Here is a 26844-nt window from a genome sequence, read left to right on the forward strand (position 1 = left end):
TTAGTGCTAGTTACTCAACATTTATTACAGTTAGTCTTAAATATGATAAACATTGTTAATAAATGTCGATATAGATAGAAATGTCGAGATTTCAATTTTATAGAAATATCAATAAAAATGTCAATCATATATATTTTTAGAAAATTTATAAAAATCAAGAAATTCAAAAAACATATTTAAAGTAACAAATAAGTGTTTCGTCATTTTTAATAAGTTAAAAAATTTTATTATTAATATTATATTCATGTAATTTTTTATATTTTATTACCTTTTGTCGATTGTTTTATAATAATGATAATATTGATTTACCATATGGTTGAATCCATAAATATTTATTGATGGAAATTTAAAACTCCAATCATATACCTATGTTTAAAACTCGGATTATATATATATATATATATTATTCTCTTTCTAAAAGTAACTTACTAGTTTTTTTTATTATTATTATTTTTTTTCAATAAGTAACAAATTAGTTTTACCGCAGGCGTTAAGAACAACTTATTTTCATTAACTTTACTTGTTCCTAATTTTATATAAATTGGATTTGTCATTATTTTTAATACACTAAAAGGCTTTCTTTTTGTTTCCTTTTAAAAATGAGAGTGACTCAACTAAATGATATTTCGTTTTAATTTAAGTATTATACCTTTTCGTTCTGGAAAATTATCCAGAATATATGTATTTACAAAATATCATTACTTAAAAAAATGTGATCTCATGTGATTGTATAAGTTTGAAATTTAATTTATGAAATTTTTGTAAAATTTTAAATTGAATGTTATATGTATAAATATATATTTCTTTTTGTGCTATTTTTATAATTTCATTTTTTTATGGAAATAATTTCTAAAATATTGAAAGTATGGCTTTTAAAATTTTTAAAAGAGGATATAATTTGAATTCTTTAAAATTTATTAATTTATTGAATTAATATGAGATTTGTAGTTTAAGCTAACATGAAATGAGTGAGAGCAAAATCAAGCCTTCTAATCTATAAATTAAAGCTTGAAGAAATCATACGCTTAATTAGTTAATTTAATTATAATGAATTGCTAGTTACAAAAATACTATTTGGGGCTTTTCTGATACTTTTTTCCATTCTTGCTCCCAATTGACTCCACCCATCTCTTGTTTTGGTTTGCAGTTCACTATCATCCAAAAAACAAAAACAAAAACAAAAAAAAAAAGGCAAAATAAATAAATTAGTAACCAAAATCATATTTACAGGCAAAAAAAAAATCTCCATCTCTAATCATATATCATTACAGTGTCATGCATTTTGGCACAGTGTCATATATTTTAGAATAATATAAAACATTTTTACATGCTAATATTAATATTATAGATATGTTTGGCAAACATGTTTAAAAATATTCTATCTTAAAAAAAATTTAAAAATTAATGTCCAAAATTATTTGATAGGTTCATTTTTCAGAACACTTTTTTATGCAAGAGAGTAAAAAAATATATATGAACTTTTTATAAGTTTACAAAACAATAGCCTTTTTTTTTAAAACATTAAAGTTTAAATTATTCTTTAAAATAAACTATATATATGAAATAAACTCCCTACCCACCTTCTGTCCTTTTTTTCCCTCATATAAAAAATAATGTATAAAAAAATTAAACAAATGGATTTGTTGTTTGGGAGGTGAGAAAAGCGATCTGTTAGGTGAGAAAATATTTCATATTTGTTTTTCTCATCCATTCGATTGTTGTTGACGTGTGTGTAATGTGTTGAGCTGAAATGATTTTTTTACACGACAAAAATAGGAACAATTTTCAATCCATTTTAGATTCACCATATGACTTGTTGATAATTAAATTTTATATCGATATATCTATTAATAGTTTTAATATGTCAACAGCTTCGATATCAACATAAAAGATGAACCGATATTTGCATTATATTGTAGTGCAGACATAAAATTAATAATAATAATTTTGAATTATTTAAAAATGATAAAATGCTGGTTTATTAATTTAAATATTTAATATGAATTTACTATTTTTAGATATATTAAGTGATATAGATGTTTTATTCATACTTTTATTGACATTTTCATAAGATATCAATCTTCATGATGACATAGACATTTAAAACTTGTGTTAAAGAGATTATTTATTCATTCGTTTGTGAAGTAATGTTAACGTTTAAATCTTATTATGAATCCGAAAGGTTGATTATTTTGTTCTTAAAACTTCTAGGATTATAAACTTTGTATAAAAATAAATTTAATATTTATCAATTATTTTAAATAAACTATTCAACAAAAACACATCTCTAGTTCATCTACTTCATTAATAAATGTCTAGATTACTTTTTTGAAGTTTATGAACTACTATATAATATTAAAGTTCACGAAATTAAATAAGATATTCGAAAAATTAAAGATTTTTTAGACCTTTTTTAAATACAACAATATTACGGGATAGAAATTCGAATTCACGATATTTGATCAATGATATATAGCTTAACTAGTTGAATTGAACTGAGCTCAAGTTGACAGAAAGTTTAAAAATTTAAAGATTAAAGTAGAATAAGTATGAAAGTTTATGGATCAGCTTCGTATTGAGACATAAAATTGAGTAATGGTCGATCTTATTAATCTTTTACAAGTGAATTAACATCTCATTTGCCTCTTTTAGACAATATCTTTCATAAATTAAATAAATATTTTTCCCTATTCGTTGCTTATGCTTAGTCGAGTGGGTCACTTTAATTTTATAAAATTCAACTATAAATGGAAAGGAATGAAACAAAGTTAGAAACTTTGAGGAAAAAAAGGACAATGTTTTAATAGAAAAATAAATAATATTAAATGATATAGATTTTATTTTATTCACCGTATAATAAGGTATGATCAATGATAGGTTGAATGTATTTCAAATAATTCACATAAATAATACAGAAATTATTGTGATTTCGTTGAATTAATGATTTGTTTATTTATTTCAGAGGAAAAATTTACACGCATAAAAGAGAAAAGTCTGCGCGAAAAAAAATTATAGATGAAGCAAACAGTGGATTGGTTAAATAATAATTAAAGCCCTTCAAAAAAGAAGAAATAATAATAATAATAATGATGAAAGTTTGTTGGTCGCAGCCAGCAGGTGACGCAACAGGCCAATTATCCGGTGACACGTGTTTTAAACTAGGGTCAATTATAGTTCTTTCTTTTTATTTTTCAGTACCCTTCACATGTTCCCTTTATCCCAAATTTACTCCTTTCTTGCTTTTTTCTTCTTCTTTCTTTTTGACCTCCTTACCTATTCTACCAGCTAAGTTAATTTTCTTTTTCCTTTTTAATAAATAAATTATTGGTAATAGAAAATGATTAATTTTTATTTCTTAGATGAAATTTGTTTGGAAGATGAATGGATATGTTTTTGGGTTCGTAAAGTGCAAACAAAATCTAAGAAAATAGAGTGATCCATTACACATAGACGTTGTGGTATGAAATTTTTTGGATGAAATCAAAGACAAAGCGGTGAGAGTTATGGTCAAAATCGACAATATCTTAACATGAGATACTTAGGATACCGTTATTCTTAACAGATGATTTATTGTATTTTATTTTTTATTCTGTCTTTAATTAAAATGTAAACTTTAAAAAATATTAATTAAGCTTCATCATCTTCTATTATTAACATTATTTAGTTAATCTAGTAGGTATTAGGACACCTTGAAAAAAAAATAAAAAGGACATGAAAAAATTGGATCCAAAACCCATTATTGCCACCCACCTAAAATATTAAGATCATATACAAGTAATAATAATGTACCCTCTTTCTATACTTAAAAAATGATGTTATAATTTTTTGACTTTAACAAAAATTTACTTATTGTTAATTTTTTTAATTGTTGTTAGAATCCATATAAATGAATTAAATTTACCCAACTCATCAGTTTAAGCTTTTGGGTTGAGTGGTGGTTTATTCATTCTTAAGATGGTATCAGAGTGGAAGGTCCTATATTCGAACCCTGGTTGCAAGACCAATATAGGACCACGTGATTTCAGGTAAAATTTCTATAAAATTGAAGTCTACAAATCAAACATGGAGAAAATAGATGCATTTTTACGTAAATCTTGAAGACCGAAAAGGAAAAAACAACACAAAGTGGGGAAGTTTAAAATGACCAAAATAAGAAATATATACCAATTTTATTGTATATATGGCATAATTGGAAAAGCGTAAATACTATTTTATTGAAGGAAAAAAAAAAGGGACAAAAAGAAAAAGAAGGGTGTGAGCGAAATAAATGTATGTATGTGGACCAACATATAATTAATTTAATGCCTTCCTCAAAAAAAAAAAATAATAATAATAATAATAATTTAATGCCAAATTTATGTTATGAATAATTAAATGAGTTATATAATTTATTGTGACCACCGGCATCGTCTTCCTCACAGTTCCCACCAGTTTAAAAGGCTAAAGCGGTTTCCATGGCTAATCACAGTCACAGCTTCTTCCTAAACTGCCCGCGGGAAAAATTTATAGCAGCCGTTCGCGTTCCGTCCGGCAATGTTGCCGGATTTACAAACTCTGCCGCCGTCGCCGCCGCCGCCTGACGTCTGACTACAATTCGACTCGCCATGGCACAGAGCCTTAAGCTTCGGATTCTCTCGAGCCTCACCAAGCTCTCCGACAGAGATACCTACTCCCTCGCTGCGTCCGAGCTCGAATCTATTGCCCGGAGCCTCGACGCGAATTCCTTGTCGATTTTTCTTTCCTGTATATATTCTACTGATGCCTCGGATAAATCGCTGGTGCGGAAGCAATGCGTTCACCTCTTCGCTGTTCTTTCAGAGGCTCATGGAAATTATCTCTCTCCTTACCTCTCGAAGATTCTCTTCAACATCACTCGCCGGTTCCGCGATCCTGATTCGTCGGTCCGATCCGCCTGCGTTAACTCTGTAGCGGCATTAGCTGCCAACGTTACCAAACCGCCGTTTTCGACGTTTTTGAAGCCTTTAACCGATTCGCTTTTCACGGAGCAGGAGTCTAATTCGCAGATCGGAGCGGCTTTGTGTTTGGCTTCGGCAATCGATGCTGCACCGGATCCGGATCCGGTTAAGCTCGGCAAGCTCTTGCCGAAGTTCGAGAAGCTTTTGAAATGCGAGAGTTTCAAGGCAAAGCCGGCTCTCTTGACACTGATCAGAAGTGTTATCGGATTGGACGGAGCTTTCGGTAATGGAGCTCTGAAAAATTTGGTCCCCTGCTTGGTAGCATTCCTTAGCAGCGATGATTGGGCAGCGAGAAAATCAGCGGCGGAGGCGCTCGGTAAACTAGCCGTCGTGGAGAGGGATGCTCTTGCGGAGTTCAAGGCCGGCTGCTTGAAAACATTCGAGAGTCGGCGATTCGATAAGGTTCCAATTCTTTAATGGCTTTAAAAAATTAGTCGCGAATCGAATGCATACAGACATTTAATCTTGGTTTTCTAAATGCTGTGATACAGGTTAAGGCTGTAAGGGAGGTAATGAGTCAGATGTTGGAGGCATGGAAGCAGATTCCTGATCTCTCGGACGAGGCGTCCGCACCAGCTTATTCCCAATCTTCCTCGAAAGGTAGCATGTTTCAATTTCAACACTATCTTCAATATATTCTGTACTAATTTCCTGTATGTCCTTTGATATTGTCGACATTCTTCTGACTTCTTCTATTATGGTCTTTTATTCTGTTTTAGAAATCGCAAGTGATGGACGTTATCCACCTGGATCCAAGAATAATTCTTCTTCTCGTCTTGATGCTCCTATCCCGAGGAAGAACGCTACCGCAATTTGCAGGTCTACACCACCCGATGCCTCACTTGCGACGACGGCAAGAAGGAGAAGCCCTTTGAGCGGTGGTGACAAGAAAACAAGTTTGTCGATGTTCCAAAAGGTTGAGCGTAAGAAGCCTCTGGACTGGAAAGTAGAAGTCTCCGTTCGGAAGTCTCCCTACTTGACCAGAACCATTGAAGGAGAACTGAAGGAAAGAGATGAAAACATTCCGGATAGAAGGTTTAGTGAAAAACCCAAGATCTCGAAACTGGAAACAAAACGGGCACTCTTCAATAAGATTTCTGACGATAAGATAATTAAATTCGGTGGGCTCAGGTCTGGATCTCGCGTAGTTCCTTGTCCCGAGGAGGGTCCTGAATCGACTGTTGTAGCAAGTAATGCACACGATGATCTGCACAGGAACCACAAAGACTCTGAAGAATTGCATCTGATCCGTAACCAGCTTAATCAAATAGAAAAGCAGCAATCCAGTCTTCTAGATATCCTCCAGGTTGGTACCAAATCCTGAACACTGCACTTAGCCTGTAAGAAATATCTTGAAGTTTGACTGAAATTTATACAACACTCTGAAATTTTATTTTATTTTTTCTTGATGCTTGATTCATGTCCTCAATGCATTCTCTTCCTTGACACACTCTAAAGATGATAGATCTTGTGAGGCATATGCATGCATCAGTATAATTTATCGTTCCTTGGAAGCATTAGAATATTGAAAATCCACAAGTACACTTCCTATAATTAGATTGGCTCTTAGCCTGCAACAATCTCAATAGACGACAAAGCACATAGAACATGGAATCCAGACTGAAATCTTCAAGAGTTGTGTTCAAATATGGGATATGACAACTTTAAAGTACATATACGACCCCAGTCGCCCAGGAGGTTTTGTTTTATCGGCATCACAGTCTGTTTATCCACCTCATCCTGCCACTGAAGCTTAGATAAATCATCATTTGGGCTACTGTTGTTTCAGTTTCTTATGTCATTTTAGAACTACTTCCCTACAATGGTCTGCCAATCAACGCATTTCACAGATTTTTTTTTTATATTGAAGTACAATTTGCATTGTATGTCACGGCTAGCGCTTGATTATTTGAAACGTTCTATACATTGATCGTTTAAAAGCTCTCTCACACCTGTGTTTTGCCTCATCTACTATTAGAACTTCATTGGGAGTTCACAAAATGGAATGCGATCCTTGGAGACGCGTGTTCATGGCCTGGAACTAGCATTGGATGAGATTTCATATGATCTGGCTGTATCAAGTGGAAGGATGTCTTATGCTAACACCCCCAGAACCACATGTTGCCTGCTGCCTGGAGCTGATTTTTTGAGCTCAAGGTTCTGGAAGAGAGCAGAAGGCAGACACCCAACATCAAAGTTTCCTACTCCCACCAGCGCACCGCCGTTGGCTGCGATGCGCAGCAGAGGTGATCACCATGGAACTAATGAGGATGCTGGATCTATGAATTTGGAGAATCATAGGTTCCAGGTCCAGAGAAGGGGTGGCTTTATGGTGAATCCATTGGCTGTGAGACAAGGAGAATCCAGGGTTATCTCAGATGTGACATTTCCTTGAACAATTCGATTAACAGGCACTAGTGAAAGAGTAAATTCTGAACTTAATTCGTTCTCTTTTGATTTTTTTTCTTAAGTTTCATCACGTTCTTTCTCCTTTGTTCATTTATAAATTTCTCTCGTTTCACATCTTTTCTTCCCTTCCCACATCATGTTTAGCTTCTTACCATGTCTGCCGACCTCATTCACATGATTCCATTTGCATCCCAACAAAATATATGGCCGAATCTAGTATTTACTTAACTTCAAACCATTTTTACTCATTTATGTTACAGGCTTACAGCTATGGATTTTCACGTTCCTTCGCTATGGTCCCCTTGGAACCCTAGTGATTGATGCGAAAGCAACTACCTTGATTTACGTTGCTGAAGCAATCCATTCCAACAAGGATTTAAAACAATCTCTGGTATGTTCAACGGCCAAGTGGTCTCAAAATGTGAGTGAGGTGTCAAATTAAATTTCTCTTTCTTCTATTGGTACTATTTTTGAAAATTTGATTGAAATTGGAAACGAAAGGATTTCATACCCAGATGCCAAATATCCTAATATAGAGAGGGTGATTACTGATTTGTATAGAGGAACCAGAAGCAGAAGACAAGGTCTTTTCTCTTCCCTTTACACTTACTCGAGTTGTTTCTTTTTATTGGTTGAAACATTACTTGAAGTGGAAAAGAGTACAAATATGTGGTTGATTTGATGATACTGAATCTGACATTTTATATACTTTTTAGCCTAACCGTATTTGGTCATTTAGATATTATTTTGATCAACGAAGTCCAATCAAGAGTGAATATTACAATTTACAGAACAGAACTTTCAGTTCGTTTTCTGTGCTTGCTATATCACATTAAATTGATCTTACAAAATTAGGGTGGTGAGTGTAGAAGGATAAATTTCACGTGAAAAGTGAAAAATTGGAGTAACCTTTTTTGCATTCATTTCATATAATATGCTCTTAAGTGTTTGTTGTGAGTGAAAAATACAATCATTAGAAAACAAACCCCTTTGGTTATTTTGTAACTTACAGCTGTAACATTTGACATCCAAACACAACTTGGTTTCTGTTCTACCAAAATTTGATGGTTTCTCCCACAACAAAGTCGAATCCATCAATGGGTTGCTCACATTTTTATGGGTCTTCATTTCAGCTTCTTAAAAAATAAAAACCACCTTTAGAATTTACGGAGGGCCTTCTTCTTCAATCCTTATTCAGCTCCAGCCAACATTTTTGCCTGGATGAAGCTGTCAGAGAGTAGTCAAATGATTTCTTTCACATTGGGTTATCTTCTCTTGGTTCACGATCTCTCCACAATAAACAATCCTTTTCTACACTTAGCCGTTAAGGTTGGCTTTACATTTCAACGTTGGATAATTTTTTATTTTGGTTAATATTTTGGTTGGAGGTAAATGTCTTAACGTCTGTTTGGGAATGATTTTGGAATAAGCAATTTTAGCCAAAGATATTTAATTATAATTGATTTTCAAAATCATCATCCAAATGATACCTTAAAAATCAATTTAAAGTGTTTTTAGACTTTACTATAATCAATTTTTTAATTTGTCAAACATGATTAATGGGAAGGGAAAGGGAAGTGATTTTGACAAAATCACTCTTAAATACACCCCTAACCAGTTGAACTATGCTCAAGATAGACTTCAAACTATAATAATTAAGCTCTTGAGATTTGAGGAATGGTATAATTTAGTCCCTAAAATTACTATTAATAATACAAGGGTGGTTGGGTGAGAGAATTGCGAGAGTGAGCGAGAGAGAAGAGAAAAAAGGAGATTTTTTTTGGAGAGAATAAGAAAAATGCTACCAAAAATAAAAATAATATAAAATCAATAAAACTTTTTTTTAATACAATAAAATCAATAAAACTTAGCACATCATTTAAAAACGAATCACACAAGAATTGCATGTCAACATTTAATGTGTCTTGCCAACTTTTTGTTAGTATAAGTATAACATACCGATGGTAGAACAGTAATTGGACCAAGTTTGCACATTTTTCAAACTTCAGAAACTATATCAGATTTTAAGATGCAAGAACTAAGTACAATCTTAACCGAACTTTGAAGGACAATAAAGTGTAATTTACCCATTTTCCAAATTTGAGCTAACCTTAGATTAGTTCTCAACTATATGTTATTAACTAATATAGGCTATATTACTTATTTTTAATAAAGAAGCCTACTGCCAAACATCAAGTAACTAATGCTTCAATTTCAAATCCTATCTCCCATAGTTCAGCCACATGACCAGCACTTCTCTACCCACGACTTTCAAAGAATTTCATATTGTTTATTCATGTTTATGTTGAATCTTCCAATTTACGAAAGTAATCAACTTATAAACCAAGATTCTACTTCATGTTAAGTTTCTAACTTATCCATCTCTAATAAACAAGCTTTTTTTCTTTTAATAACCGGAAGCCGGAACTTTACTCCTCTATACTCAAGGGCACCTACATCCACCCCCAAGGTCTAGATCCCGGAGACAATAAAATTTTTGATATTAAGCTGACTTGAACTTGAGATCTCTAAACTAGTATGACCAGAAGACCTCAAATCCTTACCAACTGAGCTGCCCCTTCGGGGCAAACAAACCCACCATATTAGATGTAACCAACTATAAGTCTACAAACCACCATTCAGCCGATGGCTTATTTAATGTATTTATTGTGCCTTCATTAATAAGGTCACAGTCGGTATAAGATATTTATCAAAATTCCTTCCAACTGTTATCCGGGTTATAAGTAAAATGGCAGGAGTAAAAGGTAACTTTGAAAACGCATAATTAAAGGTAAATACTACCATATCTGTAAGAACAGAGCAGCAATGATCTAAGAAATAAAAAAAAAAATAAAAAAAAAAACATTGCTATGCAGAGACATGCTCTACGGACAACATTTTGAAGGCCTCGTGGTCTGCCACTAGCTTCACTTTGCTGCCAGACAGGGTAAAGATGCTCACTTTAGGCTGAAAAGTTATTATCTTTCCTATACCTTTTTCTTTAAAAGATTATGATATTTGAAAGTAATATTTTAAAACTACTTAGAAGGGTTTTTAAGATTCTAAAACTATTTTTTTAATTGTATGGTTTAATATTATGAAAAATTGAAAAGTATGTTTAATAATTAGTTAAAAGTACTTTTTACTAATTCAGAAGAATTTCTCAAACACATTCTAAATCTAACACATATAATCTTGCACACTTTTCTTCGTCCTTAATTAAAGGTGTCAAAATCTGAAACTGTAGAAAAATTCACCAAAACTTTACCAAATATTTTAACACAAGAAAACTTCACTTTCGACAGCTAAAAAGCTAGTAGGCAGTACCTGGAATTCTATAAAGAGGGGGAAAAGGCAGAAAGACATTAAGATCAGTTTATAAAAAGGCAGATGAAAATATAAGAAAAGTTTAGACAAAAAGAGGAATTAATCTCTCCCCAATTGGGAGTTTACAAGAAGGCATCGAAATTAGAGTTAATCACAAAGTGGAGAATTAGTCAGAAATGGAATTGGAAGGGAGTTCTAACTTCTAAGAGGAGCATTGAAATTTTTCCAATTTATAGAATCCATCCTTATTATGGTAAATCCGATGATTTCTTTCAAGCCATAAACTCCAAGTAATTGCTCTAACTGCATTTATCAACATAATCGTTGTCTTCCCTTTGAAGATGGTTCCACACAGAAGCTGCATAGAATTATCCTCAAGAGAGAAATCAAAAACCCAAGAAAAGTGAAAAGAAAGGAAAGAAAGCTTTCCTACACTCTATGCTAGAGGAGGAAAAAAGAATAGTAAAAGGCTTTGTGGTCATAAATGGAAAAAGTATCTTCTCTCCATTGTGTTTAGCCTCTCAAAGTTAAGAAACATGGCTAATAGAAAAACTCAACTTTTTCCAGTACTTTACCTTTGCCAAATTGAGAGTGCTAGATTTCAGAGCAGAAACGAAATGGTAGCTGTACTAGCTGTTAATCTTGAAAAAAGTGACTTAACAATAAATAACCTCCTTGTATCATCTCATCTCTTAGACCCAGTTTCAACTAACAGCTGCAGAAGGCAGTGAAATTCCTTGATCTCTAATTTTTTGAGATTTCTCCTTGTCAAAAATTTCAAGGATTTTGTAGCCTCCTCCCAAACCTCACTAATTGTAGCTTCCGATTAGAAGGTTGCAGTAGAATGAGAAGGGAATTTCTGCATTAAAGGTCTGCTATGCTACCACCACCTATAACCTATCTTACCAAAAATAGGTACAAATGCCATTATGACATCTGATAGAAGAGAAATCTTCAACTAGGCCTTTGGTTTTCGGAATCTCCCGATAAGAGCTATGGCCGCTTCCTATCTTCCGGTCTCTTGCTGACCACTCTCTTTATCTTTCCCATACAAGCTTGGAATCTGAGATGACTTCGTATCGTTATTCATTGGGAAGTTTCAAAAACCACATGTCCATTAACGCCTTTGTTCCTTTTTCTTAATTACCAATGCCTAACCCTCCCTTAACTAAGGAAAGAAACTTAATGATCCACTTGACCATATATGACTAGCCATTCCCACCTCTTCAGCACCCCAAGAGAAGTCCTCTTTTGCCTTTCCAAAAAAGTCAGCACCTTGCTCAAAATTGGAAGATATAAAGAAGGAAGGTAGGCTATTCAAAAAGGTGTTTGAAAGTGTCATTCAACCCTCTCTTGACAAATTCCTTTGCCAATGCGATTGGATGGGCAGTCTATTAGCACATTCAAAACTCTACAATAAACAATTCTATTCTAATAATGAGAAAGGGGGAAGAAGCTAAATATAGCTTCGATTATTGAATATAATAACCTTTAAAAGACCCTTGGATCACTCACTAGGACATTATGAGTTCACAAGCACTAAGAGGTAGGTACCCATAGAGATAGAATTCACATTTTCATGATTCCCAAATCTTGCAGGTTTCCAATCCAGGAACCCTACAATCCAACTGGGGGAAGTGTTCCCCTTTGTTTTATCCCTACAAATTAAATTGAATGCTAACATTTATCCAGCTAGCTCATTGATTGCTCAATATGATGACGAATCAACATAATCTGAAGATGTGAACAAATTCAGGAAGAGGTCAGAATGGAGCATAACTATCTTGTTAGAGTCATATACCAACAGATATTTAGTGCGAGAATGGAGTAAGATAATTTGACTAGAGACTCTGGTCTGGACTGTATAGCTCACAAGTTTCATTGTGCTGAGAACGGCCAATTCATTTTTGTTCGTGGCACCTTTTTAGGCAGAGCACGATGTCCAGCACAGTATTCAATAACATTCCAGTGAGTTTCACATTATGTTACTGGCTTAGAGGTAATAAATTTTAGTGGCATAAGAGAATTTGGAAAAAGATAATAACTAACATGATGAGCAAAATGGCTAGTTTCTGAACTATCTTGAGATGATTCAACCATGAAGCTTGACTGAGTTTTTACAAGACCAATCACTTTCTCCCGTCTTTCTCTTTAAATGCTCTGATTACGAGATAAATTACTTTCTAAACTAGTAAGCAAGTCCTCATGCTATCTGCAACATGTGTAGATAAGAGTGAATATTTATATGTTGCCTGTGGGGGTCATCATTCAAATTGAAAGCAGTCCTCTCGAACTTATCTGACAAGTCTTTAATGGTTCCAGTATCTGCTTGGCTAGCTGTATTCAATCCGTTGAAAGTAAATTTCCTGCCTAATTGTGTCCGACTTATCCAAGATGTCATCATTGTTTGTTGAGATGAAAAAATTCCAAAAGGTTCCAGACTTCTCTATCAACAAACACTTATCTTTTTCCAATGGAACATTTAAGATTAAAGGAAATAAACAATGCTTCTGAGTATCAATTTCATTTCTGACTAATTGTCCCCTGATTGACTAGAGTTATCTAGTGACGGAATTTTGGAGAAATAAAGAATAGGTACATAATCTATTTACATGCATCACTAGTAGAGAACCTGCTTTGGAGAGCTTTCTTGTGTTATATCCTTTCATTTTTCTGGAAAATGGCATTTAATACTGCAACCATTCGTCTGCATCTTCTCAATAGGATAGAATTCTTCTTACATATGGTCAGTTTTGGGGACAGCTGGTACATGCATTGCTTCAGCCCTTTTACTTAGCATAGTTTGAAGGCGTTAGGCAGATTATGTTTATATTTCAATCTTCCCCAGTTCCATACTGCGGTGTATCAGTATCGTCGCAAGAGATTATCCACTGATTTACCACTTACTATTTCTTTTTCTGCAAAATGTCACTCAGAAATTACTATCATCTTTCTGCATCACTTTCATATTTATATTAACAGCACATTTTTGCCATGTGGGTTAGGACTTCTCATCTCTTCTGCACTTCTGCTAAGTATTTCATGCGAGAAATCGTTTGCCTGTCCATGAAAACAGATTTTTCTACAGAAAATATTCCATGTGAGTGTAGCCATTTCTGTAAGGTTCTCTTCTGATTCTTCGCTTCTCCTTTTAATGGCGGTAAAGATAGTATAGCTGACATGGCTATTTCCCATAACAGTGTCACTTGTACCTCTTGTTTTCTTCTTTGAAAAGAAATATCACTTGTACCATTGCTCGGCCAGCATTGTACCCATCTCACAATTCATGAGCTGTTCCAGAAGAGAACCATTTAAAATAATCGTGGATTCAGCATGACCAAGAGAGTTCTGACTTCTGGGACCGTATTGACATGTCTTTCCTCTTCGCAATAATTCCCGCTACATTTGGCTCATTCATAGTCTGTCTTTTCTCGTTCTTCGCACCCTCCAATTCATCCTGAATCTTTCGCAGCTCTTACCTAATATCTTTCACTATACCTTCTGCTTCCCGAAGCCAAGCCTCAAGCACTTCGATCTTCCTCCATTAACTTGAAGATGCCATCTCGTATTCTCTAACCTGAAATTGCAAACAAAATCAAGTCTATGGTTGTTGATCACAGAAAGATAAGCATAGTGATCGGTTATAGCATAAGGATCACAAGTTCACACAATGAAAGGTGTTAAACAATCAATTTCCTCTACACAATGCAGGGTAAAAGAAGAAAGAAAAAATAACTTCGCACAATCATTTCAAGGAATCTACACCAGCAACCGTAGTTGACAACTGTTATATAAACATTTGTTTCAATTACCAAATATAAGTCGTAAAAACCAATAAATAACAGAGATAGATACAACTCACAAGACATAATCAACGAGTGCCCTGATTCTACCATTCTAACTTAGAATCCAGTATTGTTTGGACGCCTAACAAGCATCCGAAGTGCTTCATCCTTGCCAACAAGATTAATCTTCGAAAAAGAAGAACACAAAACGGAATCAAACGTTCCGAAATAAGAACAAAAATCAAAGAAGGCGAGGAGAGTCTGTAAATGTTTTGAGTTATACAAAATAAATATATACCTCGGAATCACCCATTCTCGAAACCTTTCTTTCTGGAGATTTTCAAACGAAGTTGGGAATTTGAGAAGCAGATCAAAGCCTTCGCTTGTGCAGTTTTACAAAGTTGCCCTCATCGATCTCACAATGACGTACCCACGCGTGAGGGCAGCGGATCCCAAAATCGGTATTTCGTTATCTTTTTGCCTTTTGGCCCGCGCGCGCGCCATGAGATCGGGCCTCATCACCTGCCGTTCGGATCCTTAATTTGGTCAAACTTTATGACGCGTGGCACTGTTATGCCCGTTGGATGAAGGAAAGAAAAAACACTTTTTTTTTAAATAGATGAAATTACCTTGGATGGCAAAAATATATTTTTTCTAATGGTAGTTTTACTCGTTCTTTTCTCACATCACATGATACTTTTTTTGGTTTTAATTCTAATTAAATTATGTTATTTGTGTAAACTTTTAAAGTTTAAACTTATTGTTATATTTAAAAATAATTTTTTCGTGCTGCAGTTGTCTTTTTAAATATCACTGGTAAGATTAACAACAAAGATAATAACAAACTATTTATTAAATTATAAGTCTCATATCTAACTTTTGAAGGTTGTATTTTTTAATAAGTTTTTAAAATTTTTAATTTTGTATCTAATAAATTTTTATGATTTTAAAAATACCGTCTCGTACGTTAGAGATCTATTAGACTAAAAAAATGAAGATTTGATTGTAGTTGAAAGTTCATAGGCATAATAATGTTTAAAATTTACAAACATAACTCTCAAAGTTTGAAAATAACTATATTAATAATTTTAGTTTTTTAAGTTTTTTTTTTTACTTAGGACATGAGAGGGTTCGAATTTGGATCTTGGATGTCAGCCTCTGGTCACTGCGCCTAGTTTTTTTTTAAGTTATGTACTATATTAGTATATGCGTGCTGAATTTTCAAATGAATTTGAGTTTGAGTCACGGTAATTAATGAACGCTAGTAATAATGATTAAAATAATTTATCTTTAAAGCATTCATCACTTTTTCATAGGTAATTAATGAACGCTAGTAATAATGATTAAAATAATTTATCTTTAAAGCATTCATCACTTTTTCATAGGTTTAAATATTTTAAGGTTTCCATATTTTCAATTTTTATTGGTGTTATCCCGTGTAGTTTTGAAAATCTACTCTTTTGATCATTTTAATTTTATTTATTTATATCATAATTTTAACATGACATACCACTTCTAAATTTTTAAAAATGCAATCATATTCTATTAAATAGTATTTATTATATATAAAATAAATGTTAAAAATTTACAAATAAAAATGAAAATTATCACTTTTTAAGAGTACATGATCTAAAATTATCATTTTGAAAATATCGATACTAAAATGAATTAAAAGTATATAGATCAAAATTATTTTTTTGAAAATTACATCTGCAAAATAAAGAAAAATCAAAAGTATAAATATTATATATTATTTAATTTTTTTTAATACGACTAGATGCGATAAAAATATTAACACTTCATGTTATAATAATACAAAATATTTTTTAATGGAAGAAATGATGCACGCAGAGAATCTTTTATTTTATTAACCAACCAACTACAACTACAACTACAAGGACAAAATCAATATTATAATAAATAACACTTGACCTTTAATAATCCGTTTAATTTGTACATATTTTTCTTTTTCTTTAATTTTAGTAATATTTATGAACAAGTCCAACTTATAAAATTTTGTTCTATTTGAACCAAATTAACAACATGCTATATGTCCAAATAATTTGGATCGAGTAGATCAAAATTTTTGGATCATCATATTTTTTTTAACAGATATAATTATATACTTGAATTTAAATACTAAATTAATTTCAACAAGATATTGAAGATAGGGATTTACAATAATTGGGAAGTCAATAATGAATTATTCTGCCAACTGTAAAAGATAAGATAAGGACATTATATGCATATATTTTTTTATTATTCTCCTTTTGGCCTTTTTTTCCGAGAGAAAGCTCCTTGAGATTTGTGAAGAGATACCAAACGTTGACGTACTGAAATTTTCAGATTAAATAATAATCAGATAATAAACTTAGTGAACTTATAATATTATCGCCTAAAAAAACTTATAATGTTAATACTACTGTTTTAAATTACTATTTGAATTTTCCTCGTATTAATATTAAATTTAAATTAAAATATTACTATTAAATAAAATAATAATACAAGAAGTACAAAATTTATTATTGTTAAAAATAATATTAACATACCATTTAGTTTAGTATTTGTAAATTTATAAAAATACGAAATTAGTATTCTACTAATTGTCTTATTTATATTTTAAATAGTTTTAATAAACAACATTAATACTTTTATAATGATTTCTAATTTCATTGACTCTAATTTCGATTCGTAAATAAGACAGAGAGAGTAAATAGATTCACGAGGGTCCCACATTGAAGTCGAAGGGCAAATGGGGAAGATAACATTAACATATGTGCAAGAATGAGTTTTGAAAATGAGAGTGACGTACTATCATATTAGAAAAATATTTCAACCTTATTGTTAAGAACATATCTTATGATGATTACCATTAAAAAATTGACAACTAAGAGAATTGAATGTAAAAAACATATATTAAAAAAATAATAATAAACTATCGATTTTTCAATAATAGAAAAGAAAAATAAATCTTCTCCCGCTAGAACCGGACAATACACCATGTGTATATGCGATATTGTTTATTTATTTTATTATCCAATATGCATCTTAATTCTCATATCCCTTCAATTTCACTTTTTCCGCTACAACAAGTGGGGTGTAGGATTTGAACTCATTATCTCTTAGTCGAAAATAAATGTCAATTATTGTTAAGTTAAGCTTATGTTTACTCTCTTCAATTTCACTTATGGCGGTATTATTATCGTCACCCATTTTCAATCAAATATTCCAAATCCACACTCCACACTTTCCCAATACTTATTAGATCAAAAAGATCGCAAAACATAAGAGATTCAAACCCAAAAAGGTTTAATTGGTTAGTTTGATTCAGTTTGTATGTTATATTTTAATTTTGCAATTGTAGAGATGGGAGAATTATCTTATGTCAAAAAAGAAAAAGGGAGAATCAGTGAAACTAACCCATTTTGATAATTATATATATTTCTATATCATTTTTAAAATGCCCATTGAGTCTTCTTTTTTCCCTTTTTTTTCCTAATATGTGGGCGAGATATATATATATTTTTAGTACAACATATATGTGAATGAGATTGAACTCACAACTTCTTGATTTGAGATATGTGTTAATTACTGTACTCGTTTTGACGTGTGGTGGAGATATTGATGGTACGTTTCTTCGAAACAAAACAAAACAATAAAAGGTTGACATTTTCATTTGCTCGAAATCAAGAAAACTTAACCGAACTAATTAATTCACATAAAACCAACTTTCATTTCAAGTATGGTATGTTTAGTTCACTTTGCATATATGGCAATATGACCTTTGCAACAGTTTAAAATCTCTTAGGTCTCCCAATTCATGCGTGTAAGGTTTCGTTATTATTGAAAAAAACATTGATCGTTAGTCTATAAGTTTTAGCCACATAATTTAATGTTCTATTTATTAAAATTGCATAAGAAATATTTTATTTTATTTTTGTCAAAACGAACATAGTTATACGATAATTGGTATATATATAATACAATGTGGAGATTCATTATTTGTTAGGTATTGTACAATTTTTCAAATCCACAAGTGAGACGAGTGTTAGATATCCATTAAATTTACTAATCAACTTAAAATTTTGGATTCATATTTAATAATATTTATTAATATAATAATGGAATAAAAATTGTATTTATATATCTATCACGTATTTGCAAAATAATATTATATATTATTATAAGTTGATTGGTGGTTTATTGTTATATATATTTTTCCATTGGTTTGAAGATCTCAACTGAAACATGGAAAATCAATCAAATCAACTAGAATTGACCCAACCGAACAAACTAAAATATATTCTAAACGTAAATTATACAAAATGGAACTAACAAAAATTTCTCTCCCCAAGTTGATTCATCGCATCGATTTGATTGGTTTGATTGATTTGACTTATTTTGCAACATTTTTTTGCCCTTCCATCTCAATTTGCATCTCCACAATATGATATAAAAATAACAAGTGGCAACTTCGATTTTTTGTGATCTTCTTACATTTGGTAGAAAAATATGTTCATATGATTGTACTCTAATCCATGTTCCTAGGGAATGTATATTTTTTGAAATTTTACATGTCCGACATCTATGATTTGGAAATATAAATATCCAACATCCTTAAATAGTCACGATTGTTTTGTAGTTAAAATTTTAATACGGTTTTAGATTTGTTGTTTGGGTAGGATTTGTATTTTGAAATCTTAAAAAATTATATAATTGTTTAGAAAAAAGAATCTTACGAACATTTATGTAGTTTATATATTGATTTTAATGTCTTTATTAATTTATAGTTTATTTTGAATTTAAATATTATTTTATATACTAATTAGTTTATATTAATTTTAAGTTATCGAATTAAAAGAAAAAAAATTAGGGGAATAGATCTATCAACTAAATAAATAGAGATATTACATAATTATTTTTTAATCGAAGTTTATTATCAAAGTGAGCATAGTTCAATGGTAATTGATATAACAAACTTGCAATCGTGAGAATATTAAAAAAAAAAAGGAAAAATGAAAAATAAAGATAGTTGCTTTAAGAAAATTGGAAACAATAAATAAATTTATTAATTTAAGGAAAAATTTTTGGCTTTGATCTACCCGAGAAATATATTAAAAATAAAATTACCACGTTTTATCCTGACTCCTGAGACGTGTAGTCACCGACCTCCACGTGCCGCGTGCGTGCGCCACCTTGAACTTCGTCTCTTTTTCTCTCCGCCTTATATATACATATATATCGTCTTCTCTCTGCAATTTTCTTCCTTCTCTTTTCTCTATCCGCTAAGTTTCCTCTCCCACTTGTATGCTCTTAGAAACCGCCTTCCCCTCATCCGTACAGAGCACCGCCGCCGCCGTCGTCGTCTCCACCGGATCATGCGGAGCAGCACCGCCGTCACCAACGAATCCGCCGCCGCCGAGACCGGCGGTGGCTGTCCTGGTGAGATCATGTTGTTTGGTGTAAGAGTGGTGGTGGATTCCATGAGGAAGAGTGTGAGTTTGAACAATCTGTCGCAGTACGAGCAGCCTCATGAGGCCGCCAATGTAATCGCCAACGAGAACAAGAACGACGTCGTTTCCGTCAATAACAAAGACGATGTTGCCGCTGGATATGCCTCTGCAGATGATGCTGTTCCCAACGCCCGTGGGAACCGCGAACGTGAGCGCAAGCGAGGTTCGCTCGGCATCGGATCTCCGATAGCCTTCGATTTCTGTCTCTTTTGTTGTATCGCTTTAATTTTTACTGGCCTCTGTTTTTTTTTTTTTGTCTGATTCTTCTGATTTCTGTAGAGTTAATCTTTCGATCTATTTAATTGAGTTGGAGAGTCGCTATGTTTTATGATCGGAACGTACGGGGAGAAACTGGAGTTGGCCTTGTATGTTTATGCATCTCAGATTTTTGTATTTGTGTTTGACGAATTTGTTGCGTGTGGATGAATAATAGGTGTGCCGTGGACTGAGGAAGAGCACAAACTGTTTTTAATTGGATTACAAAGAGTGGGGAAGGGGGATTGGAGAGGAATTTCAAGGAATTTCGTCAAGACCCGCACCCCAACACAGGTCGCTAGCCACGCGCAGAAATACTTTCTTCGCCGGAGTAACCTAAATCGCCGTCGCCGTAGATCTAGTCTCTTCGATATCACGACGGACACGGTAACTTACGAATACTTGCTATTCAGTTAGTATGTGCCAATTGTTTGGTTGTTGAATCTGATTACTGGTATGATGAGTTCATCCCTTATCTTCGACTATCAAGATTAAGTTGATTGTTGATTAGAAGTCAACAAGGTGGCTGTTTAATTATCTAATTAAGTTGGCGATTGACGAAATCCATGACAAACTACTCTCTATGATGATGGATCTAAGTTTTTTTTCAGTCTTTTATTTTCTTAGAGGCGGACATTGACCTTTAAAAGACCAAATTTATCGATTGATTTCGCCATTTTTAGCTTCTGCTGGTTAATTGACCAATGAAAGACTTGACTTTTCTGTCTCATAATCTCTATTTTTCTCTCACCAACCCCAAAAAAGTTTGATTTTCACATTAACTCTGATTTTTCTTTTTCCTGTCCTGTTAGGTCACGGCTGAGCCAATGGTTGAAGAGCCGGTGCAGCATCAAGAAATTTCCTCTCAATCTCATTCCTTTACTCCATCAGCCCTGCCTGAAATTTCCCAGAACAATGTAATTCCAATGGTGCAAACTCTGCCACTTACAATTGGGCCAACACCATTAGCCACACCAACCAAGAATCTGATGGAAAAGTGTGGTCCTGGAGAAGTAAACACAGAAAATGATGGATCACTGAGGCTTGGCCTCACGGATTCCATCTTTTCCTCCAATCAAACTCCAAACTCAACTGATTTGAACTTAAATTCAAACTCAATAATGGAGCCATCAGCCTTATCTCTTCGCCTTTCCTTAACATCTGACCACAGGGAGGCCTCATCAAGGCACTCAACTTTCCAGGCCATGCCAAGTTTCAATAACGGCGAGGGAATCATAAGTGTTGCTTAACGATGATTCACAGATCTGGGGAAGTAAATTGAGAATTAGAGAGAATGGGGGGCCAGAGACGACAGAAGTTTATTAGGTGACTAAATCTGATCCTATCCTGTGCAGACCCGGAAAAGGGGTTGCCTTGCTTCACTTCATGTTTTTGATGGCATCTATGTAATCTAGATTCTTGATGATTTTCGCTGTTGTTGTCGGTAGGTGGTACTGGTACTGACTGAATAATGACACTATTCTGTGTGTGTGTGTGTTAGAAAAAATGACTGTATTTGATGGGTCTCGTCTGGTTGTGTTGTGGGTTTTGGTTATAGTTTGAAGGAAAGAATATCCAAGTTGGATAAATGGGTGGTGGTTTCCATGCCATGAATGTGAAAGGGGGATGAGGCAAAATTCCCCTGTTTCTCTATGTATGTAGCTGCCATTAATTTTTGTCAACGTTTGGAAGGAATCGATTTGATCCACATCCATATCCACAGTGATTGATGGCTGTCCTATGTCTCGAATCTATGATATTTTGGGGGTTTCAGGGCCTTGTATTCTATATCTGGTCTGCCTGGCTTCCCTTCATCTTATCTTACAAAACCCTCCTATGTAAAAATCTGTGCAATATAACTTTTTAAGTTTTGTCATTTTCGGATTTCTCCCCCCTTCTTTTTCTCCTTTAAAGTAATACATACTGAGAAGACAAAAAAATCAAAGAGAGTATTTTTTTTTTGTTTCTGTTTAATCCTTTTTAATGATAAAAAATAGAATTACATGGCTCGAACACTTTAGTATAGTTTGTTGTTGTACCTAAAATTTCTATACAAGTTCTTTTGAGACCTTAAATTTTATAATAATATTAAAAACAAAAAAACATGAAAAAACGTTATCAATTACTAACCTCTAGAGTGAGGGATATAGGAAATACCCCAACATTTTTTGAGTAATTTTCTGCTGTTTTAAAAGTCAATTGTATATCGTAATTACTACTGTTAAATGAAAGGTGATTTTGATGTCAACATCACGGTCAAACTCAATGTTTAATAATGATATATAAATGGCAAAAGTTATTTTAGTAATCAAAATTACTCTCGACCTTATAATTAAATTTAGATTTAGATTTAAATCACCTCAACTTAAAACACTAATTCTAAAATCAGTCTCATAATACCCCCAGTTGGATCATTACAGGAGAAGGAACAATATTTTTAATAAAAATGTTGAGTGATACACAGCTTTTCGTTTTTTAAATTAAATTAAATTAAATTTATTTGGGTTATGTCTATTATATTATATAATGAAATCCCTCAACTCATTGGTGCTTTTCCTTTTGCATGTGCCATGTTTATATTTTTGTACTTTAAAAAGCTTATCTTGTTCATTTCTTAACAGTTTTCAATTGTAGTTTTAATACATTATTTTATTTGTTTAAGTCTATTGAAAATCAAATCTAAATCTTTTGATAAAAGGGGAATCTACATACTTTTACTTCTGTCTGAGCTGCCGTGTTTATTTATTTTTTCATTAATTTTTGTTTATTTATTTTTTCATTAATTTTTGTTTCTAATCTCATGTTTCCTAGTTTTAATTATTGTTTTAAAAGCCGATCGACACGTCAACCTTTCAAGAGGGGAATGACTTTCCCCTGTCGATGACATGTTGCCAACACCTCGAAATGTGTTCTAGTTGTTCACCAAGGTTTAGAAGCGAAAGAATAATTTGCCTCATACTTACCCAGTCACCGGCTTTAACAACTTTCAAATCTATTTCTCATAATCTTTTTAATTTGCTTGCGTTTGTATTGAAAAATGTTAATGATTGAATTTATATATTCTAATTTTAATGCATATATCCTTAATTTCATAGTGTTCAATCTTAATATCACGTGTTAAAACTTTTCAACCAAATCTCTTAAACAGTGACAATATGATATCAAAATTCATTTTAATTAATAAGAAATTATCCTATAATAACAAAAAGTCAACTACTTTATATCATCCAATCCAGAATAACTTACCCTGCCAGGAAATTAATATGGTAAAAGATGAACCTGTTACAAAAATAAGATTATTCTGACAAGAGACCATCTAGATATTTGAATTCTTAAAACAACAGGCCCATTTATGACAACTTCTGAATCTTTTTTTGAATCTTAATCCATCATACTAACTATAATAAAGGTGTATTATATCATATAATTCCCATTATTGTTCACATATATATATATATGTGATCTTCCTGAAGAATGCAACAGATCCAAGTTTTCAAACTGGATGAATTCAAATTCTTACTATACCATGTAAAATAATAATGAGTGACCGACGAGAATGGTAAATAAACATTAATCAACAAATGTGAAAAGAAATTGAGTTCACATCCTTTTAGTTTTATCACAGGTAAGACAGAGAGAGAACCTGGAAAACTAGAACACACATTTGAACACAAACATTTGAAAGCATCTGAGAGATTGTAAGTCACTGAATTGTAAAATGAGCAATAATTTAATGGCAGTATAGGACTCATGTACAGTTGCATTTACCAGTATGATGAGAACATTCCCTGGCCATGATTCAGCAATCTATCCAGACGATGAAAGCCAAGGGTTAGGAGCAACATAAGTATATCCATGGAAGTGTCCACCGTCGGTTGGTGTTGGAGCTGGCGAGTCGTCTGGGGGCATTGTTGTCCAACAATGATCGAAATTCGCTGTGCAGTCATTTCCATTCACATCTGGCTTGAATTTTGGTTGCAGCTCTCTACATTCCAGTTTCTTCCAGTTGACTGGTCGAAACCATTTATGCTTTTTAATCTCGTCCCCTCCGTTGGGTCCACTCCCTAATCTTTTAGAAGGCTCCTTCTGTAACAGCTGTGAAGAACAACAATTCCCATTTTTGTTCATGATTGTTATAAGAAGGAAAGAGCTGAACTTGAAAGCAAAAGGAATGAGTGCAGAATAAAATTTGAGTTCTTAGCTTACCCCTCTTAGCAAAGAGTGAGCTTCAGTACTCAGGCATGGTGGAAGCTTCACTTTCTCTTTAATTATTCTTTCTTGAAGTTTCTTTCTATTAGCATGCGTGAATGGTGGCTGCAAATCGTGAAATAGCATAACGATAACAACATCAAATTGATAGAACTTAAACTTAGCAACCAAAAGAAGTTCAGTAACACATGCATTGGATTATAATAAATGAATCAAATAATAAAATAGCATGGAACTCCAGTCCCTCCACTGGATCCAGAGTCAATGAACTAGAAGAAACGCCTAACTAGTTTTACTGGTTCGTTGAAATTCCTATGATTCATGCGCTTGTCAACGTCATTTATCTGCTCTTAGGAGCACTCGCCATTCATGTACCTGGCCACTAAGCATCTCATACAAGAGAACTCCAACGCTCCACCAATCGGCATCTTTGTTGTGGCCTTTAGAAAGCAAGATTTCAGGAGCCATGTATTCAGTTGTTCCGCACAACGAATTTGACCGACTTGATTCCTCAATTTCCTTGGCCAGTCCAAAATCTGTAAGCACTACCTGTATAAACATTCAAGATTCAGGAATACAGGAAGAAAACTCATTAGTACGATTTATGAAGAAAGCCACTACAGGATATTTATCTTTTGGGTGAATAAACTTTGACATTACATGCCCATCAGCATCCATGAGAATATTCTCAGGCTTGAGATCCCGATGCACAATGCCGCAGCCGTGAAGATGCGAAACAGCCGATACGATCTCAGCAGCATAGACCCTTGCCTGATCCTCACTAATCAAAAGGACCCATGATCCAGATCAAATGGAGTTCGTAAAGTATCAAGATTAGAAGATAATACAAACTCTTTAAAACTGAGGTCAGACCGTACCTGAAGATCCCCTGACGGTACAGATGATAGAAGAGATGTCCCCCATTTATGAAATCAAGAATCAAATAGAGTTTTGATTTGGTCTGCAAATACAGGAACATAGTGAATCAAAGCATAACGCAAACAACATGCTAACCAAGAAAAACTACTCAGAAAATTTACATAGAGAAATGTGATTAGTTTAGCTTTAATTTCTTGCTTGATACAAGCCTGTCATTAATTAGTGTTCTTCTAATCTAACCGATCGAGGAGGAGCAAGGGGAGAAATGTTAGGACCTGGAAAGAGTAGCGGAGCTGAACAATGAAAGGATGCGCAACTTTGGTGAGAATATCTCTCTCAGCCTTCATATAGTCCACATGATTCTTCTTTATAATGGTGTCCTTCCTCATCACTTTCATAGCATAAATCCCATCATTATTGGGACCGTTTCCTTTAAGATCTCCTTTCTTCCTCACCAGAAAGACCTTCCCAAATGCCCCTTTTCCCACCACTCGAAGAATATCAAAATCCCCAACTCCAATCTTCCCCTGTACATTTTCTCCACCACCGTTCACACTCTCACCCACTCCCTTTTCCTCTTGAGCTCCATTGCTAGTTGAAATCTCTGAATCCTCTTCATCTTCCTCTTCATCGCTCTGAGAATCGATTCCTTGGAAAAAAGGAAGGGAAGAGGGGGGAGTCAAGCGGGGAGACGGACCCACAAATGAGTGAGATCTGTTGTGGATGACCTCGGGCTGTTCGTGGTGCTGTGGGTCCCCCGGAAAACTGGTAGATGATGATGGGGAGGGATTGGTGGGGCCAAACACGTCGGAGAAATCAAAGTCATGGATGGCGGCGGCGGCGGCGGTTGACGGAGAAGGGGAAGAAGAAGACGAGGGGATGGTCAGCTTCGCGAGATTAGCCGCGAGGAGGGAGTGCATGGTCTTATTACGAGCCGATGCGGACACCATTTTTGGTCGACAATCCGATCGACGGGAGGAGAATCGTGAAAGACGAACAAGATCGAGAAAATTTTCCGAGCCAGCCGTGAATTGCTTCTAGGCGGGCTGAGAACGTACGAATCACATCGTAAAAAAGGGAGAAGATCGCGAGCGATTGAGACCAAATCAGAGGCGGAGAAGAGCCAGAAAAAAGCCGCAGATGATAAGATAAAAGAAATTGAATTAGAGAGCGCGCGATTTGCAGCCGCAAAAGGGGAGAAGCTGAGACGGAATTCAATTGGAATTTGCGCTCAAACTCGAAGAACAGGAGGAGGAGAGATTAAATAGCAGCGAGAGAAGCGGGAAGGAATTGGATCTGTGGGGGTTTGATCTTTATTGACCATAAACTTCAAAAAGAGGAAGAAGAGTTGAATGTGGAGAATCCTGTTGAAAAGCTTGCGAATCGAACCCCTCGTTATCCAACAATCTGCTCTTCCCTCGTTTTCCCTTTGATTTTCTCTCTCATTTTCTCAGCAAACAAACACTAATTATACTTTATAAATTAACTATA

At 33.7% G+C, this 26844-nt stretch overlaps 3 protein-coding genes and 1 long non-coding RNA gene across 5 annotated transcripts; 2 read left to right on the top strand and 2 right to left on the bottom strand.

Moving 5' to 3' along the window:
- Nucleotides 1–4400: 4400 nt before the first annotated feature.
- Nucleotides 4401–8067, top strand: LOC111007376 (ARM repeat superfamily protein). Of its 2 annotated transcripts, XM_022279728.2 has the most exons (6): nt 4401–5378; nt 5468–5576; nt 5696–6011; nt 6108–6282; nt 6955–7401; nt 7646–8067. In XM_022279728.2, the coding sequence occupies exons 1-5, from the start codon at nt 4605–4607 to the stop codon at nt 7369–7371; spliced, it is 1791 nt and encodes a 596-aa protein (XP_022135420.1). In that variant the 5' UTR covers nt 4401–4604; the 3' UTR covers nt 7372–7401; nt 7646–8067. The 2 variants fall into 2 exon arrangements, with proteins under 2 accessions (XP_022135420.1, XP_022135419.1); XM_022279727.2 differs by having other exon boundaries at nt 5696–6282.
- Nucleotides 8068–13207: 5140 nt separating this feature from the next.
- On the bottom strand, nt 13208–14997 carry LOC111006911 (uncharacterized). Its single transcript, XR_002600920.2, has 3 exons — nt 14796–14997; nt 14575–14683; nt 13208–14289 (listed from the first exon to the last, which is right to left on the bottom strand). It is a non-coding gene; the product is annotated as an uncharacterized LOC111006911 (long non-coding RNA).
- A 4758-nt stretch (nt 14998–19755) lies between these two features.
- On the top strand, nt 19756–22141 carry LOC111007186 (transcription factor MYB1R1). Its single transcript, XM_022279452.2, has 3 exons — nt 19756–20173; nt 20444–20652; nt 21078–22141. The coding sequence occupies exons 1-3, from the start codon at nt 19876–19878 to the stop codon at nt 21513–21515; spliced, it is 945 nt and encodes a 314-aa protein (XP_022135144.1). The 5' UTR covers nt 19756–19875; the 3' UTR covers nt 21516–22141.
- A 1668-nt stretch (nt 22142–23809) lies between these two features.
- On the bottom strand, nt 23810–26809 carry LOC111007153 (serine/threonine-protein kinase AtPK1/AtPK6). Its single transcript, XM_022279389.2, has 6 exons — nt 25629–26809; nt 25353–25435; nt 25135–25255; nt 24850–25023; nt 24472–24579; nt 23810–24360 (listed from the first exon to the last, which is right to left on the bottom strand). Exons 1-6 carry the CDS (start codon nt 26301–26303, stop codon nt 24073–24075), a joined length of 1449 nt encoding a protein of 482 aa, XP_022135081.1. The 5' UTR covers nt 26304–26809; the 3' UTR covers nt 23810–24072.
- Between the last annotated feature and the right edge of the window lie 35 nt (nt 26810–26844).

The sequence above is a fragment of the Momordica charantia genome (genome assembly GCF_013281855.1).
Source record: "Momordica charantia cultivar OHB3-1 chromosome 6 unlocalized genomic scaffold, Mcharantia_2.0 BLBB01000006.1, whole genome shotgun sequence".
Taxonomy (NCBI): Eukaryota; Viridiplantae; Streptophyta; class Magnoliopsida; order Cucurbitales; family Cucurbitaceae; genus Momordica; species Momordica charantia.

What these genes read in the sequence shown, in the direction of transcription:
- LOC111007376 (XM_022279727.2), top strand. Translation starts at nt 4,605, where the DNA reads ATGGCACAGAGCCTTAAGCTTCGGATTCTCTCGAGCCTCACCAAGCTC. An exon ending in TTCCCAATCTTCCTCGAAAG is followed by an intron (nt 5,577 to 5,695) that starts GTAGCATGTTTC and finishes ATTCTGTTTTAG; the next exon opens with AAATCGCAAGTGATGGACGT. An exon ending in GTCTTCTAGATATCCTCCAG is followed by an intron (nt 6,283 to 6,954) that starts GTTGGTACCAAA and finishes ATCTACTATTAG; the next exon opens with AACTTCATTGGGAGTTCACA.
- LOC111007186 (XM_022279452.2), top strand. Translation starts at nt 19,876, where the DNA reads ATGCGGAGCAGCACCGCCGTCACCAACGAATCCGCCGCCGCCGAGACC. An exon ending in CGAACGTGAGCGCAAGCGAG is followed by an intron (nt 20,174 to 20,443) that starts GTTCGCTCGGCA and finishes GATGAATAATAG; the next exon opens with GTGTGCCGTGGACTGAGGAA. An exon ending in TCGATATCACGACGGACACG is followed by an intron (nt 20,653 to 21,077) that starts GTAACTTACGAA and finishes CTGTCCTGTTAG; the next exon opens with GTCACGGCTGAGCCAATGGT.
- LOC111007153 (XM_022279389.2), bottom strand. Translation starts at nt 26,303, where the DNA reads ATGGTGTCCGCATCGGCTCGTAATAAGACCATGCACTCCCTCCTCGCG. An exon ending in ATGAGATGCTTAGTGGCCAG is followed by an intron (nt 24,580 to 24,849) that starts GTACATGAATGG and finishes CACGATTTGCAG; the next exon opens with CCACCATTCACGCATGCTAA. An exon ending in CTCACTCTTTGCTAAGAGGG is followed by an intron (nt 24,361 to 24,471) that starts GTAAGCTAAGAA and finishes TGTTCTTCACAG; the next exon opens with CTGTTACAGAAGGAGCCTTC.